The 15848-nt window shown below is 41.2% G+C and overlaps 1 protein-coding gene across 1 annotated transcript in view; it reads right to left on the minus strand.

Moving 5' to 3' along the window:
- Positions 1–1922: 1922 nt before the first annotated feature.
- SLAIN1 (SLAIN motif family member 1) overlaps positions 1923–15848 on the minus strand; it is a 217842-nt gene continuing 203916 nt past the window's right edge. The window contains exons 20-22 of the mRNA XM_006033357.2: positions 10742–10897; positions 9270–9552; positions 1923–3025 (exon numbers count right to left, since the gene is read on the minus strand). Coding sequence (XP_006033419.1) covers positions 2950–3025; positions 9270–9552; positions 10742–10897 — 515 coding nt within the window. The 3' untranslated portion in view covers positions 1923–2949. The remainder of the gene's footprint in view (positions 3026–9269; positions 9553–10741; positions 10898–15848) is intronic.

Below are 15848 nucleotides of genomic sequence, written 5' to 3' on the forward strand. Positions count from 1 at the left end.
ATTTAGCCTGCAGTGAGGAAGTGGGGTGAAGCATGTGTCAAACTTGGACACTCTTCAGAAGCTGGTCAATCAAATCCTAGTCTCACAGGAGACTGCCAGATCACCCAGCTATATGAGGAGCAGCAATATAGAGCAGTTTCTATCAATTGAAAAGGAATATAGATTAGAACAGACCCAAGTATTCCAGCTGCTGAAGTCAGCTGGACACAATACAACTAACGTGAGAGTTGTAAAGTTGGAGGCCCCCTGTGTGAGCAAAGGACACACTGGTTAATTCAAGGACTCTAATAATCTTTGAGCAGTTAGAGTTGAAGAACATATTCCCTATTTTATTTTATTTAAGATGTAATATTTCATTATCCTGGTGATGCTTGTTTCTCCAGGTCTTTAACACATACTGCATTGTACAATCTTGAATCTAAATCATGATCAATTTAACATTTGGTTGTAACCTGTTATCACTGTATGTAAAGGCAGTGAAAAAAAAAGAAAACCAGAAGCATAAAGTACAACGTTTAAACCAAGAACCTTGAGAACAGACAAGGTTTTGCCAATAAATATATTTTCTGAGTACAGACTACCCTCATGTGGACAGAAGCAGTATTGCCATCTGCATGGTTATTATTTCAAATGCATATCTCCATTTTTTAAACTGCAATATTTATTGCATTCCACACCCACTATTTTAAAGTAAACTTGTTTTTGCCTTACAAAATGGTTTCCATGTACTCACCTTTCTGAAACACCTACCTAGAAATCTCAAGTTTCCGTTTCATTTTCCTTTCTTGATTACTTTTAATATAGGTTATTATTTGAGCAAGATACCTTTAGAATTACCTAACTTGGAAGACTGAAAAGTTAAAACTGAATTTCATACCCATGATCAATTTGGTCATGGGATGTGCAGATATCATTTTCACCAATTTAGAAATCACTTCTCATTTGGAAAGTTTCTCTCAAAACTATCTTTTTCTACCCATTAATTCTACCACTGTATCCCTTTTCTAAAGAAAACTAAAGATCCAGGAGCACAATTCTTGAGACAGCTACAAAAGTAAAGAATCACACAAAATATAGGACTATGACTCCTTTTATGGGAACTATAATAGCTAGACTTGGTTGCTCTGCTTTAAGAACATTTTATCTTCACCAATCTGTCTTCTAAGCAAAATTTGACTACATAAAATTAAAATGTATACTGTCATTTCATATTTGCTTCTTAGGGGCTATGGGGGGTGGGAAACTGCAGCCACCCCAAAATCTGCTACAGCCCCCCCCCAGCCCTCCCTCCCAGCGCCACTGCCGCCCATCCCAAGGGCACCCCACGCCAGCTCCCAGCTGGGAAGAGCCCAGTGCAGCCCTAGTCCCAGCCTGCAGTAGCAGCCTGCCATCACCCTGCACGCAGATCTGGGGGCACATGCTACGGCCCCCCCATGCCCTCCCAGGAGGTATGCAGTAGCAGGAGATGCCCCCCCAGACCCCCAAGATGAGTCATGGCTCTGTCCTGTGTCTTGCCCCACCCAGGCTGCTCAGCAGCTGTCCCTGCCACAGCCCCACTTCCTCCCTCACTGAGGGGACCCCCCCCTGACCCCCCCCACGCCCCTTCTCCCCCTGCACCCTTTCCCCCACAACAGACCAGCCTACTAGCCATGCTGTGCTCCTGGCTGTCTGTGTGCTGCACCGCGGCTGCACACAGGCACGCAGCATTTATTGGCCACATCAGACAAAAAAAAATTGTCGATGGTTTCAATTTTCCTCATATCGGTACCGATCTGATATGGGACCAGTGTTATCAGTGCACCTCTATATTGCATGTACTTGCAAAAAGTTGGTGTTCAAAAGGCTACGCAGTAAAATGATCAGTAGTTAAAGTAATTATATACATAGACAACACTTACATTGCCCACTCAAACACAGCATGATATTGCCGAAATAGATTCTTTATTTCTGAAACATTCCAAAACAGCAGTATACACAGTTGTAATCAAATATTAAATCATATGCCATTATAAGAAAGCATCGATTAGTGCAACTGGATTTTGTAAAAGGTCTATCAAAAAGATTTATTCACATTAAAACTCATTCATTTTCCATAAGCAACTGTTAATAAAATGTTACAATTTTTTTCTTTGTAATAAAGTACTGAAAGTCAACTGTAGTTTAGAGATCATTATTATATCTTAAGTGCAATGTGATTTACGCTGCCATCATAAATACAAAACACTATGATAATAAATTAACATTTGAACAAACAATGAAAGACACTGACGAAATCATTATGACTGCCAGCCGTATGGCAGTTTCCAGTGAATGCTACTTGTTTGTGCTTCCACAACATAAAATACTGCTTTCATATTGCCCATGAATGTATTTTTGTAGGATATGTTCCTAGTGCTAAAAAATAGTACATTACCACAAAAATATTATTTATGGCACACAGAAATATTAAATCCTCTCTCTGTGGTTCAAGCAAGCGTAAAAGAAATTAAGTGCAAAAAATAAAGTTCTTGGGTGGGCCGGGAAATCAAGTAAATAAATATAGGTCCCCAAATCTGGAAAAAAAAGCATAATGCCTTTATAGAAGTACACTTGAACAAACTGTCTCAACATTTCAATATGGCAAAGCTGTTTGAAATCGTGGTTCTTAGTTCACTCAAAGGAAGTATTTCTGGTATTTTGCACATACATAAAAATACTAAAGTTCTAAATGATAAATACTGCAACTGTTAGTTTGATAACACTGCAGTTTTCCAGGCAAATGACTAAGTGCAATATTTAGTATTTAATGTGTTCATTTTTTAAATGACACTGCATTATGGATATTCTTAGATATTAAAACCTCAGGGGAAATAATACTGTGTGACCCTCCCCTCTTTTAACAGAGTTACCCAGCCAGCTGGGTAATCAAATCTGCATCATTTATTTTCTGTTGTTCAGGAGTATTCAACATCAGTAGCAGCCATCTCTCCAACTCCCATCTCGTAGAGTACTAAGTGAAGAAAGTGGCTTTGGAGGCTGAAGAAAACTGTTAAAAAAAAAGGCCACAATTTAGGAGAGAGAATAATAAGACATGTTATCCATTACTTGTGTATAATTTGGCCCTAGGGCTATTCTTAACTACACAGTCTACCAGGGTATATTTGAAGCTCCAGACTAATTAGCAGGGATCCTGGTTTTCTCTGATTAAAAAAAGTATCCCCAATTTTCGGTTTGAAAAAAGTAACCTGAAATCCACATTCTTCCATGATTAAAATGAAACCCCACTAACACATATACATATACTGGTATTTCATGTTAATTGCAGAAAAATGTGGATTTTGGGATACTTTTTTAAAACAAAAATTGGGGGGGGTTGGTTTTTTTTTGTTTGTTTGTTTGTTTTGTTTTTAAATCAGAAAAACCAGGATCCCTGCTAATTACATAGGATTGTAGGACAGTAGAACTAGAAGGAACCTCGTGAGGTCATTTAGTCCAGCCCCTTGCTCAAGGCAGGATTATTCCTGATTAAACCACATGGCTGGCTAAAAATCTGGGATAAGTATCCCAATTTTACTTAGTCAATGGATGTTTTCACATTGATTTCCATAAGGCCAAGATGTCCCCCCTAAACTTTGTATTCCTTGTTTAGGATAGATACCCGTTACAGTCAATAGTTATGGGACACAACACACAATGTACAATTGAACCCCCACTGTTAAACCTTCTTTTCCTCCCCATTCCCTTCAAACTTTCTTTTCACACCACTGTTTTCCAATCAGTCTCACTCCATCCTTTAAAAGAAAACTGCTTGCTTTTTTTATTTTTTCCTCTTCTCTCCACCTCCCCCCCTTCCCAGCCCTGGGTTCTTTGCTCCTCACACAGCACCAGCAACGAAGTTTCTGCAGGCCAAATTAAGCCCTCTGGGAGACCCAGGCAATTCCACCACTTGCAATGAGTTTGCACAGGTGGGATAAGTTGAGAACTTGAAGCAAACAATTCTGCTGATGATGCAGTAGATCAAACAGAAGAGCCCTCCCTCTCACATAGCTAGTTGGCTCTGCATGGCTAAACCAAAGTATTTTTGTCACTGAGGACAGCAGATATGCCCAAATACAAACAGACAGCAGAAATCCAATTCCAATTAAAAAAGAGAGATTCCCCCAAACTGTTAGGCCCAGCATGCACTTGAAAAAAATCAGTACATTATAAAAAAAAAAAAGTGCCTGGATTTTTTTTTCTGCCAAGGGCAGAATAAAATATTATTCAGGGGATAGAAAGCATTACTGAAACTGGCCTGTTACAAAAACTGAAGAAAAAAAACCCATTAGTACCACAACGTAGAAGTCAGATTAACAACAGGCATTCATTATTAACTCATCAGCAATTAAGTATCTTCCCCTCCCCCCATACCTCAATGTACTACTGAGGACAGCTGTTCCAAACAGGATTAAAAGAAAACCTGCCTGGCATAACTAGTTAGGTGCAGTACTCAATGTGGATCCTTCTGCCACTTTAGCAATTTCAAAAAGACCACACACATTTTACATCAACATAAGTTTGCTGAAAATAAAAAGGAGGAAATGGGGTTGGGAAACAGAGTCCATTAGAGATGAAAGGTATTGAATGTGGTGCTATAAAATCTGCCAAGGGAACTGAACCATTAAGGGCATTTTCACATGTGCTTTGAGACATGGCACTGGGCACTTTAATTAGTGAGCTGTGCTAATTAAAAGCGCCCACACGTCATGTGCATCAGCTTCCCCATGCTGAATAAATGATTGCAGGGCACTTTGCACTAAAGCTCATCAAACGTGTTTTACTTCAGTGCCCCACCACCATTTTTTCAGCACAGCGATGCTGATACATGTGATGCAGAAGGCTGCCAGAGCGCATCAATTACTGTGCTCCAGAAGACTTAATTACAGGCAGTCCTCAGACTTACGACAGAATTGGTTCCTGAAAACCGCATCTTAAGTTGAAATGTCATAACTCAGAACCAATTTTCCCATAGGAACAATGTTATAAATGGGCGATCGGTTCCTTTATGACGCTTGATACAGCTGCATCCAGCTGATAAGTCTGTTGTGGTGGAAGGGGAGGGGGGAAAGAAGAGGTGTTGGGGGGCCGCTACATGCCACTCATCCAGAGGCAGCACAGCGCCTCTGTCCTGTGCCCCCCTGCCCCGCCCCAACTGAGCAAGCAGTGGCAGGGCATAGCCCCCGCTCCCAGCGCCACACCTGCTCAGAGCACAGCACAGCACAGCACAGCACATCCCCAGCCCCAGCCCTGCCTACCCCATGCAGATCTGGGGGCACCCCCCATGCCCTCCCAGACGAGGGGTGGGAGCAGTGACAGGAGCTGCCGGATGAACAGTTCCTGGACCAGCAGCACACAGCGGCAGGAGCCACACACCCCCTCCCCACACCCCCAGATGAGCTGCACCTTTGTCCTGCACACTGCCCCGCCCTGCCCCCCCAGTTGGGCAGCGCTTGCCTCAGCCCCAATCCCTCCTTTGCTGCAGGGGTGTTGATCTGCCTACCCCACACCCCTTCCTTCCCCCTCCCCTTCCACTTACCAGTTGGATGCAGCTCTATCGAGCATTGTAAAGTTGAAATACGCATCAGAACCTCGAAGCATGATGTCAATTTATAAAGGCTGTAAGTGTAGTTTGTCATAAATCAAGAAGTCATAAGTCAAGGACTGCCTGTAATCGAATCTGCTCCGATACACTTCCAGCGCGTTGGAGCAGGCTCCCCGCGCATCTGTACGAACAGGCCAAAGCCACAACCTACTCCAACTCCATGCTACTACATTTAATCAAACCATCCCATCAAGCCCTCATTCTCTTACTTCACTGCCCCTCCCTAGCTGTAACTACTGTTGCTGCCACTGCTTCTGCTCTCTACCACTAGAGTAGTTGGCCTTTTTTGCAACAAAAGTACACTGTACTTTTGTTGCAAAAAAGTGATCATATTTAGTTTATGGTCACCATAAACTAAATGAAGATTGATCTGTGATCATATTTAGCTTATGGCCACCACCTCCCAGGTCCTTCTCTGCAATACTGCAGCCCTAGCCAGTCATTCCCTGGTCTGTATTGGTGCATGCAATTATTCCATCTCAAGTGCAGGACTGCACTGTTCAACCTCCACCCTCTTCATGGCTCCCCTCACACAATAACTGTCAGCCCCTTCCAGCCCCTGTGGTGGATCATTAGGACAGAAACAGGAATGTCCCCTTATGCACAGTGTCATCTACAACCCTTCCTGGCAGCTCAAGAGGTCCCATCACAATTTGGAGTATAAATTATGTGAGTTGGTCTTTAAGTAGAGGTTGGTGCTTAGATAGGAGAGACATAAATAACTCCTCTCATTGATGGAACTCAATGTGGAACTACTAAAGTGTAAAGTTTTGCAACACCACCTCAGTGAACCTATCGATGTCATGAAGAAAGGATGCAGAACTCTTAAAATGGCACTTTGCTTAATGAAACTAATCATTTAATCAGAGTTCTCTCAAAGGGGAAAAAAAAAAATCACTGCAGGAACTACCAGCCTGCCAGCAACTCAATTAAGTGCATTTACAGTTTTTATAGGCAAGGAAGAACTAACTGGCCTTTCCTCTAAAATGATTCTGAACAAAAAGCTTACTCGCTGTGAGGAGCAAAGCAGGCTAACCAGCTTCTTCTCTCCCTGAGGGGCTGATACAGAAAGAGAAGTTTAGCCAATAGCCAAGGATACCAAAGAGTAAGGAGACCACAGAAGGGGGAGGGAGAGACCATCACATCTTCCCCCAGGGGACTGACATACAATACATTTTAACAAATGTAGTTTTCATATATTTCCATTATGTTTCACAAAATGAAACACAGCCTCAAGAATACTGTGTAGACAGGCCAGGGGCCTGTGCTGAAAAGGCCAAAATTCCTGGATAGATAAAGAGCTTAGGTGAGATACTTAGCTAGCTGAGGTGCCGATACTTTGGTATTTAACAGCCCGGCCTAACAGATGCTGATGAAGACACCTGAGATAACAAAATGCCTTCTACTCTAACAGCTGCAAAGACACAGCGTGCTTTGAATATAAATTTTATTTGGAACATTTGCATTGCAAACATTTGCCAGGCTTGGCAAATGAAATGCCATATTGGCATAATAAAAATTGGTCAGTTCCTATGTTTAAGCTAGCTGGAGTTAAAGGAACTTTTCAGTCCCTTGGTGAAAAGACAGCTCAAGAATCTGGTGGTCTGAAATCCTGTTCCTTAAAAGTTATCACAGTAACAATCACCAAGCTTTGAATATCTGCCTTTAGTGACTGGATTTTGTCCAAGATAATCCCTGAAGAAAAGAAAGCAGCTTTTATTATCTACATTAAAATAAAAAAAAAAATAAAAAAATAAAAAAATCAGAGAACTTGAAAAGCTCCAGGCTGAACTCCAATCTGTCTGTGTGTTTGAGTCTCATAAACTTGTCATTCAAACACTACTTGGAATCCTTCTATCTTTAGCAATCATCAGTCTGGCTCTAGGGCAGCACCTGATATTACAGTACATCTGAAGGGGACAGGATATCAGCCAAGGTCTTCTGCTCTGTGGTTCATAACCTGTAACACTCCACATGGCCTGGGAACTGCCTATGTGACAGCCTGTCATTACTGCCTGTCATTACTGCAGGCTGAGATGCTTCAGCTGCAAGCTACTTGCTATTAAAAGCAATTAACAGCATTTTCTGCTCACACTTTTGATTCACATTTATCTCATGACGCTGACTTTCTGGATGAACTACAAAAGTAATTTATTTAACAAGATTTTGGACGTACTTGAGAACGTTAAGGTTATGTCTTCAAGTAGGCAGGAAAGTAAAACAAGCTTGTTTGTTTTATTACAGACTGTTTTAGATTCATTCCCTTCTATACACATTTATTCTTGCTACATGGTTATCTTTATGTGACGTAAATTCAAATATGAAACTTGTTAGCTTACTAGGGTTTATCTGAAATTAACAGAATGAAATTCAACAGGAAAAGTGCAGTCTTGCATTTGGGATGGAGCATCAGATACACAAATACAGACTGGAGATGGAATGGCTAGGATGAAGTACTGCACAAAAGGACCTAGGAGTCACAGTGGTCCATAAGCTGAATAAGCACCAACTGTGTCCTCTTGTTGCACAAAAGGTCCATAGCAGACTGGGCTGTATTAATAGGAACATTACCTGCAAGTTAAGGGAAGTGATTCTCCTGCTCTACTTGGCATTGGTAAGGTCTCACTTAAGAGTATTGTGTCCACAAAAGTACCTCTCACTTCAAGAAAAATGTAGACAAACTAGATAGGGTCCAGGGGAGAGTAACAAAAAATGAGTAGAAGACTGGGAAACATGACTCACAAGGACAGGCTGAAAGAACCAGGATTATTTAATTTGGAGAAGAGAAGACCAAGGGTAGATTTGACAGCAATCTTCAAATTGCCTGAAGGGTGGTTTATCCAGACGATGGAGATAGACTGGGGGTGGGCAATTATTTGGGCTGGATGGCCACTTAAGGAGTTTTGGTGCACTGTTGTGGCCTGGGGAGGAGGGGCAGGGTAGGGGAGCAGTAGAGGTGCTGACCCAGCATGACCACTGCACTGCACCTACCTCATGCCCGGGGATGGTGGGACTGGCCACACATGCCATGGCCTAAGCTGCCCCCTGTACCTGGCCCGGGCAGGGCTGAGGGCCCTATTGTGAGCCACACAGAATTCCTTGGCAGACTAGATCTGGTCCACGGGCCGTATGTTGCACACTCCTGAGACAGACTATTCTCTACTGCAGCAGTGGACAGGACAAGGAACAACGGTCTTAAATTGCAACAACAGAAATTTAGGCTGGATATTAGGAAGAACTCTATCACTATCAGGGTACTTTAGTATTGGAACAGGCTAATCACAGAGGTTCCAGAATTGCCTTTGTTGTGTGTTTGTAAGAGCAGATTAGACTGACACTGCACTGGGTAGTTTAGTCTGGGACAATTCTGCCTTAAGCAGGGGTTGGACTAAATGCTCTCATGAGGTCCCTTTCAATCCTACTATTCCATAAGTTTATGAATAGGCCCTTTTTCATTGTCTGAAGAGAAGCAGAAATTTACATGCATTGAATGGAGGAAAGGACTGGGCTCAGAATCAGCATTTTCTGCAAGTGTTTCTGTTCAAAAGCCTGAGTTCACATTTTTCTAAAAAAAAAAACATTATCGAAGCCAAGATTTTCCAAATGTAACAGAGGAGCACTTAACTCCTCAATGCAAAGCATCTCTTACCTTCGAACGGGCTGTGCAATTTTACTCCTGGGTATGCTACTGCCACTTATGGCCAATGATGGTCTTGGAAGAGCACTGCGTCCAACAATCCCTGCATTGGCAGTCTTGTTTGGCATTGGGATTCCAGTGTTAGAATGCAACTGCAGGCTATTGGACACAGGAATATTACTGCTGCCTTGCACAGTTGGGCTTACATACGCTGTAGCTTTCAGAGGCTGTCTGACAGACACTGGAAAATGTCCCACACTATGAACTCTATGCTGCAGTTGTCCTGGAGATGGAACTGCAAAGAGGGGAAGAGAAAAGAATTAAAACAGCATATTATGTTATAATGTCAATCATATATCATCAAATACTATATTTCTATGCAACCTGAAACAGTGATCAATGCACTAATTTGACCTTTTACGTCAATCAAGCCAACTGTAAATGAATTTAAAAATTAGATTTACAGATATACAAAATGTGTGAAAGTCCGGCTGAAGTACATATTTAAGAACTCAAATACATATTTGTACATATTTAAGAACTCAAAATTTCAAAAGTTTTTTGAATTTAACAACACAATCCAGGTATGCTTGTCATTTCATATCAGTGCTGCAGTATCCAAAAGCTTTATATAGAGATTTATTACATGACTCTGCCCTCTAGTGCACATCACCTATGTTTTACTGTCTACAAGACAGAAGCTAAGTACCAAAATGCCTCAAGTACTTGAGCCATGTAGTTCACAGCAGCTGAAATTATTTGAAACCTTCAAAAAAGAAAATGATAAATCTACCCTTCAGTCACCATAAATAAATGTTCACTGAAACAGGGACTTGACTGGGACCCAGGCTCCCTGCCTTCCAGATGAATGCCCCGCCCTGGTCACCAAGCTAGAGAGCTATTCTGGTTCTCTTGCTCAGTAGCTAATTAATTCATCCTTAATGATGCTCTTTTCTTCCCTTGGGACAAAGTGGTACAGATTCCAAGGGAGAGACTGACAGTGAGTGTATGCTTTAAGACAACATTTATCCAATGTTCTATGTCAGTAGTGCTGCATAAATGATCATTATAGTCCATGTTACATTTTCAGTTGTAGTGTCGAAGCTGAAAAGGTACAACCAAAATAGTATAGTACATTATGTCATGTAGTTACTTTACTGATGCATCCTTCAGGAAAAAAATCTAACATGAGTAATGGATTTTTTTTATTTTTTTTTTTTTTTTTAACTTCCATGTTGGATGTACGGGGACGAAACAAAGCATGATGTAGTTTTCATTACTAAGAAACATAATTGGACATAATTTTTTTTCAAAAGCAAGAACTTGGAAACTTCTTAGATGGTTAAATGGGCAGCAACAAAAGTGGTTAAGGCCTTCTAACAATTTTTCCTCAAGTAAGTAACAAGATTCACAATTGTGTGTAAATATTTCACAATACTGTAGGGGCTTTCAGCACAACAACAGAGTAAAAGACGCATACTTACTACAAGATTGCATTCTTGAAATCCCATTACCAGCTCCATGTAGATTGGAATCGAAGCTCTGACTATTCCTCACAGTGACTGGAGAGCTTGCATTGCTATTAATGGTAGGAGTACTTGGCATCCGAGCTAGGTTAGGCATGCTTCTTCGGAGTTTATCTGAAGCAAAAAAACCCAAATCCACAATGAGCACACTCATGCCAGTATTTCTATCAAACACTACAACCAGTTACTGACTTTTGTAGACAGGGAAAATTAAAGCCAAATTGTTTCAACAACAAGGAAGATGTTTTCCCCTATGGGGCAAAATAGGAATTGCATATGGACTAGTGTGTCAACTTTTCTGACTAACACTGTAACATAAATCATTTACCTATTATTCCAAATCAGCAACTTGGATGGGTCTAAGTTTGCCTGTTGTTTATACAGTAAAAGCTGTGTTAACCGGCATTTTAGTAACCAGCCCACACTACTAACCAGAATTTCCGGCCAGCTGGACGTGGGGGGCGTAAAGCTCACACGCCACTGCCACCTACCACCCTGCACTGCTGCCACTCTGCCTGCAGCCACCGCCACAACCCCTGCTCCATGTGCGGCTGCTGCCACCACCACCCCACGTGTGGCTGCCACCACCTGCCAATACAGAGCTCTTACTGTATATGGATTCTAGGTGCCTAAACCTGGCCAAATGAATAACTTAAATTTTAGTTGTACTAACAGAAGTAAAAGCCATAAAAAAGAAGAAAAAAAACCCAAAGCCAATAAAGCATATATGAGCAGGGATCCTGATTTTCTCCGATTTAAAAAAATCCCTAATTTTCAGTTTAAAAAAAAGTAACCCCAAATCCACATTTTTCTGTGATATATATATCTATATATATATGTATATTTTATATATAGGGGTGTTTCATTTTAATCACAGAAAAATGTGGATTTAGGGGTTTGTTTGTTTTTTTTAACCGAAAATTGGGGATTTTAAGTCAGAGAAAACCAGGATCCCTGTTTATGAGGAAGCCAAAGCCCTGAATCATGAGATCGCTAAGTACTTTCCAGCAAGACAACTATTTCTCTACCACAACAATGGAATTATGAACACTTGAATCCACATATAGGCAGACAAAGTTATTTGGGTAAATCTGCTATCTTTTATTAGACCAATTCAAATAATTGGAAAAATTCTTCTTTGCAAGCTTTCAGGTATAAATACATTTTGTCAGGCTGAGGAAACATCTGCAGTTGGTGTGTGCTCTCCCTGCAACCACATATCACACACACTGATGGTGGCTCCAAGAATTTCCTAACATACTGGTATACCCTATAATTGTATGAGTCTTTTCCAAAGTCATATACTAACGGCAAGGTCAGAGTCATCCTACAGTCAATCAATATACCCAGGTCTCTCTCTTCCTCAGTTGTCTTCCAGTCTAGGAGTCCCATCTTCTATTCAAAGTCCTTTCCACTGATTCCTAGATGCCCAACATTGCACTTCCTATTGTTAAACTTCCTACGATTTCTAATGTGCCATTCTACAAGAATATCTAAAACTTCCTGAAAAATAATCCAGCAAAATTTTCTATCTCAGCAATATCCCCCAGTTCAGTATCACCTACAAATGTTGTGAGGTCACATCTACTTCCAGTACTAAGGTGGCTGATTAAAAATGTTAAATGTCCCAAGACAGATACCCAAGGAACAAAACTGGAAACTGCTTCCCAGTCCGATATCTCACCTTTCAAAGTAACCCCAGTTTCTAATACAATCTACTGATCTCTCTTTAAGCCAATGCTTTATGCACCTCAAGATTATATTGATCCCCATGCTCTCCAGTAATTTACTATAAGGCATGGCACAAAAAGCTGTGTTCTTACCTAGGTAAATTAAGTTTACTTTATTGCTCGTATCTAAGAAGGCAGTTATCTTTTCAAAGAAGCATATTAAATTAGTCAGACATGACCTTCCTTGGAAAAAAAATTGCGCTCTTCTATTTACTTCCATATTTTTTATTATTCTTTCCTTCAGTATTTGTTCTATAACCTTACATACTACTGAAGTCAAGCTAGCAGGCCCATAATGGCCTGTCAAATTATCCCTCTTCTTTGAATGCAGGCATTACATCTGTTATTTTCTATTTACAGGGTACTATCCACAAATCGACAGATGCACTAAAGATCTGTGCTAAAGGAGCTGCTATTTCACATGCCAATTCTTTCAATATTCTGGGATGGAAATTATCCAGACCCTCCAATTTTGTGTCAAAAAGCAATTTACATTTTGCTTCCAGCTCAGATGTGATAAATTCCATTGACATTTGGTACTCAACCACTCTCTTTAATTACAAATATATACATAAAAAGATGATGGCAAAGTATTCATTCAGTACCTAGCTCTGATTTACTATCTTCAAGGTCTTCTACCTGGGCCCCACTCCTTCCCTCCTGGGTTTCTTCTAATTTATAGAACTGAAGAAGCTTTTTCTATTTAAAATTCTTCACAAAATGTAACCCAGCGAAGCCTTTTACTATTCTCTCTTTGCTCCCGCATTATTTGACTACAGAAACATATCCGTCCTTGCTGATCAGTCCCATTTTCCATTCTATGTAGATCCTCACATTATTCTTAATGGCTAGTTAGAGGTGCCTGTTCATCCATGTAGGTCTGTAGCCCCTCTCAACAGTTTTTGGGAAACAAGCTCTGAAAGCATTAATAATTATTTCATGGCACTTCTACATTCAAGTCCTTTAGCTCCCAAATTAATTCATTCAGACTCCTTAACTAATTTTCTTAGTTTCTCAAACTACCCCTTCTGAAATCCAAATTCCTTGTAGAACTATTCTCGTCTAGCTTGTAATCTAAACTAAACTAACTCATTTATGATCACTTGATTCCAGATTACTTCCCACAACCAATTCTAATAAATTCCCTGTTACTTGCCAAACCAAGATGGCATTGCCTCTCATTAGGTTCATTGACCATTTGATACAGAAATGTACAAGCTAACTCTTCCAAAAATATCTGCACCTTACCATTATAGATAGTGTTTATTGTCCAGTCTATAGCAGGGAAATTGAAGTCTCCTGTTGTAACAAGAAATCCCTTCTTGCCTGAACCCCACCTCCCCCACTTTGTTCATTTCTTTTTCCTTCTAAGTATTGGCAGAGACTTAGCACACTCATTGCATGGGTATGGCAAGGCTCAGAGCAAGCCAGAAAGCTGAAATGGCTTTCTGTAGGAGAAACCTACAAACTGCACCTACATATCGACTGACTTAAGCATCACTAAAGAAAACAAAAGAATAAAATATTCACTTCAAAGACTGTAAATATTTCTGGTGCTAACCTAACTCACTGTCCCCAGTAGCCTGTGATCCTCACTACCTCACAGTGCATTTTTATATTTCATCTGTCTCATCTTTACCCTGGCGTTCAGTATTTTATACCTTTTAACTTCTAAGAAATGTATTTTTCTTGGAAGTAAAGTAATACCTTGTATTACTAGAACTATTATTGTAAGAATGCACTGGAATTGTAATTGCTGGAATTGTATTGCTGTATTGGGCTGGTCCCCCTGAGTGAATGTGAGTATCTATGAATCAGTAGATAATTGAAGACAAAGCAAGAGTCTCTGGTTGTTAAGTGACAATAGCCTAGCCAGAGGAACTTACCATTACAAAACTCTATTCTACAAGTTATTTTAGGCTAATCAAGCCAAAGAACTGATTCCTAGAACTGAGCACCCACCCTATTAACTGTTCTTGCAACCCTTAACAATACCATTGTTAATCAAAATCACAAACCGACTCCCAAAACTGCAGGTACCAGCAGGCAGAGACCCCTGTGACTAATAGCTGTCAGGCACTACAAGACCCAAGTGGGACAGTGACCTCTGAATTGGGCAGCCAAGATCATTCTGGGGGATCACACAAGTCTGCCAAAAAGGGATAAAAGGCAGTGAAGCGTGACCCTCAGTGGTGCCCTCTCATCCAGCACCTGACTTACTGAGACAGAAGGACAAGCAGGTGACCCCCTTCTGGGGCAGACATCGCCTTGAAGGAAACTGACCATAGACAGCAAACTCCAGGACCTCGGATAGGTATATATACTGATACCAGTGCTCTCAATCACTACAGCAGCTACTATACTCTATACTACATGGGTTTAAATGACATGGGTTTGAGTGAGTGAGCGAGCGAGCGAGCATGTGCGCTAAGGTGACCAGTACCCCCCATAACTCAAAGTTTGCATTTATGATTTTATTAATTTCACATCCTGCACACTAAATTAGAATTTATTATGATCCTGTGAGTTGGTCCTTTGTATCCAGCACTATACTTACACAATTTCCATTATTATTACATTTTTCCAGGACCTGATAGAGATCTCTGTCCATTTCCAATTCCAAACATGGGGTACATAACAATTCCTTTAAGTTCCTTTTTATTATTCCCTCTGTTAAATTTAACCCAACAGATTCAGTTCTACATCTTCAATATTTTTACTTTCTTACAATCAACCACTTTTTTAATATATAGTGTTTTCCACTACTTTTACTCTTGTTTCTATCTTTCCAAAACATAACATACCTTTCAATATTTCCCACATAGATCCTACAAGATACAGACCCACACAGACTCAACACCAAATGCATTGATTCATTGACGCAAGGTAAGCTTTATGGACGTAGCTCCCCCTCATTTAACAAGGGGGGGAAGCTCCTCATCTTGGATTTGAGTACAAGGGTGGGGGGGCAGACAGCTGCTGTAACTTGGGCTCCAGCCCCTACCCAGGGTCTGTTGCCTGCTCCCCATCACCACCTCCATACCTCGCCATCTCCCCCCTGCAGCCTCTTCCCCCCATCTACATCCCCACACAGCCTCTGCTCCCCTGCCTGCCCCCCTCCCTTCCCCTCTTACCCTTGTTTTGCACCAGCAGACTCCATCCATGCTACAGCCTAGGGCACTGAGCACAGCCCCAGCCTGGCCCCATAGCAGTGGCACAGAGCCCACAAAGCTGCTGCAGGAGCTGGGGCTGTACTTAGTGTCCCAGCCTAGAATGGGGATGGAGCCTGCTGATGCAAAGCAAGAGGAAGGGGGTGAGGTGGCAGACAGCAGAGG

This window comes from Alligator sinensis, unplaced genomic scaffold (genome assembly GCF_000455745.1).
Source record: "Alligator sinensis unplaced genomic scaffold, ASM45574v1 scaffold1010_1, whole genome shotgun sequence".
NCBI lineage: Eukaryota > Metazoa > Chordata > Crocodylia > Alligatoridae > Alligator > Alligator sinensis.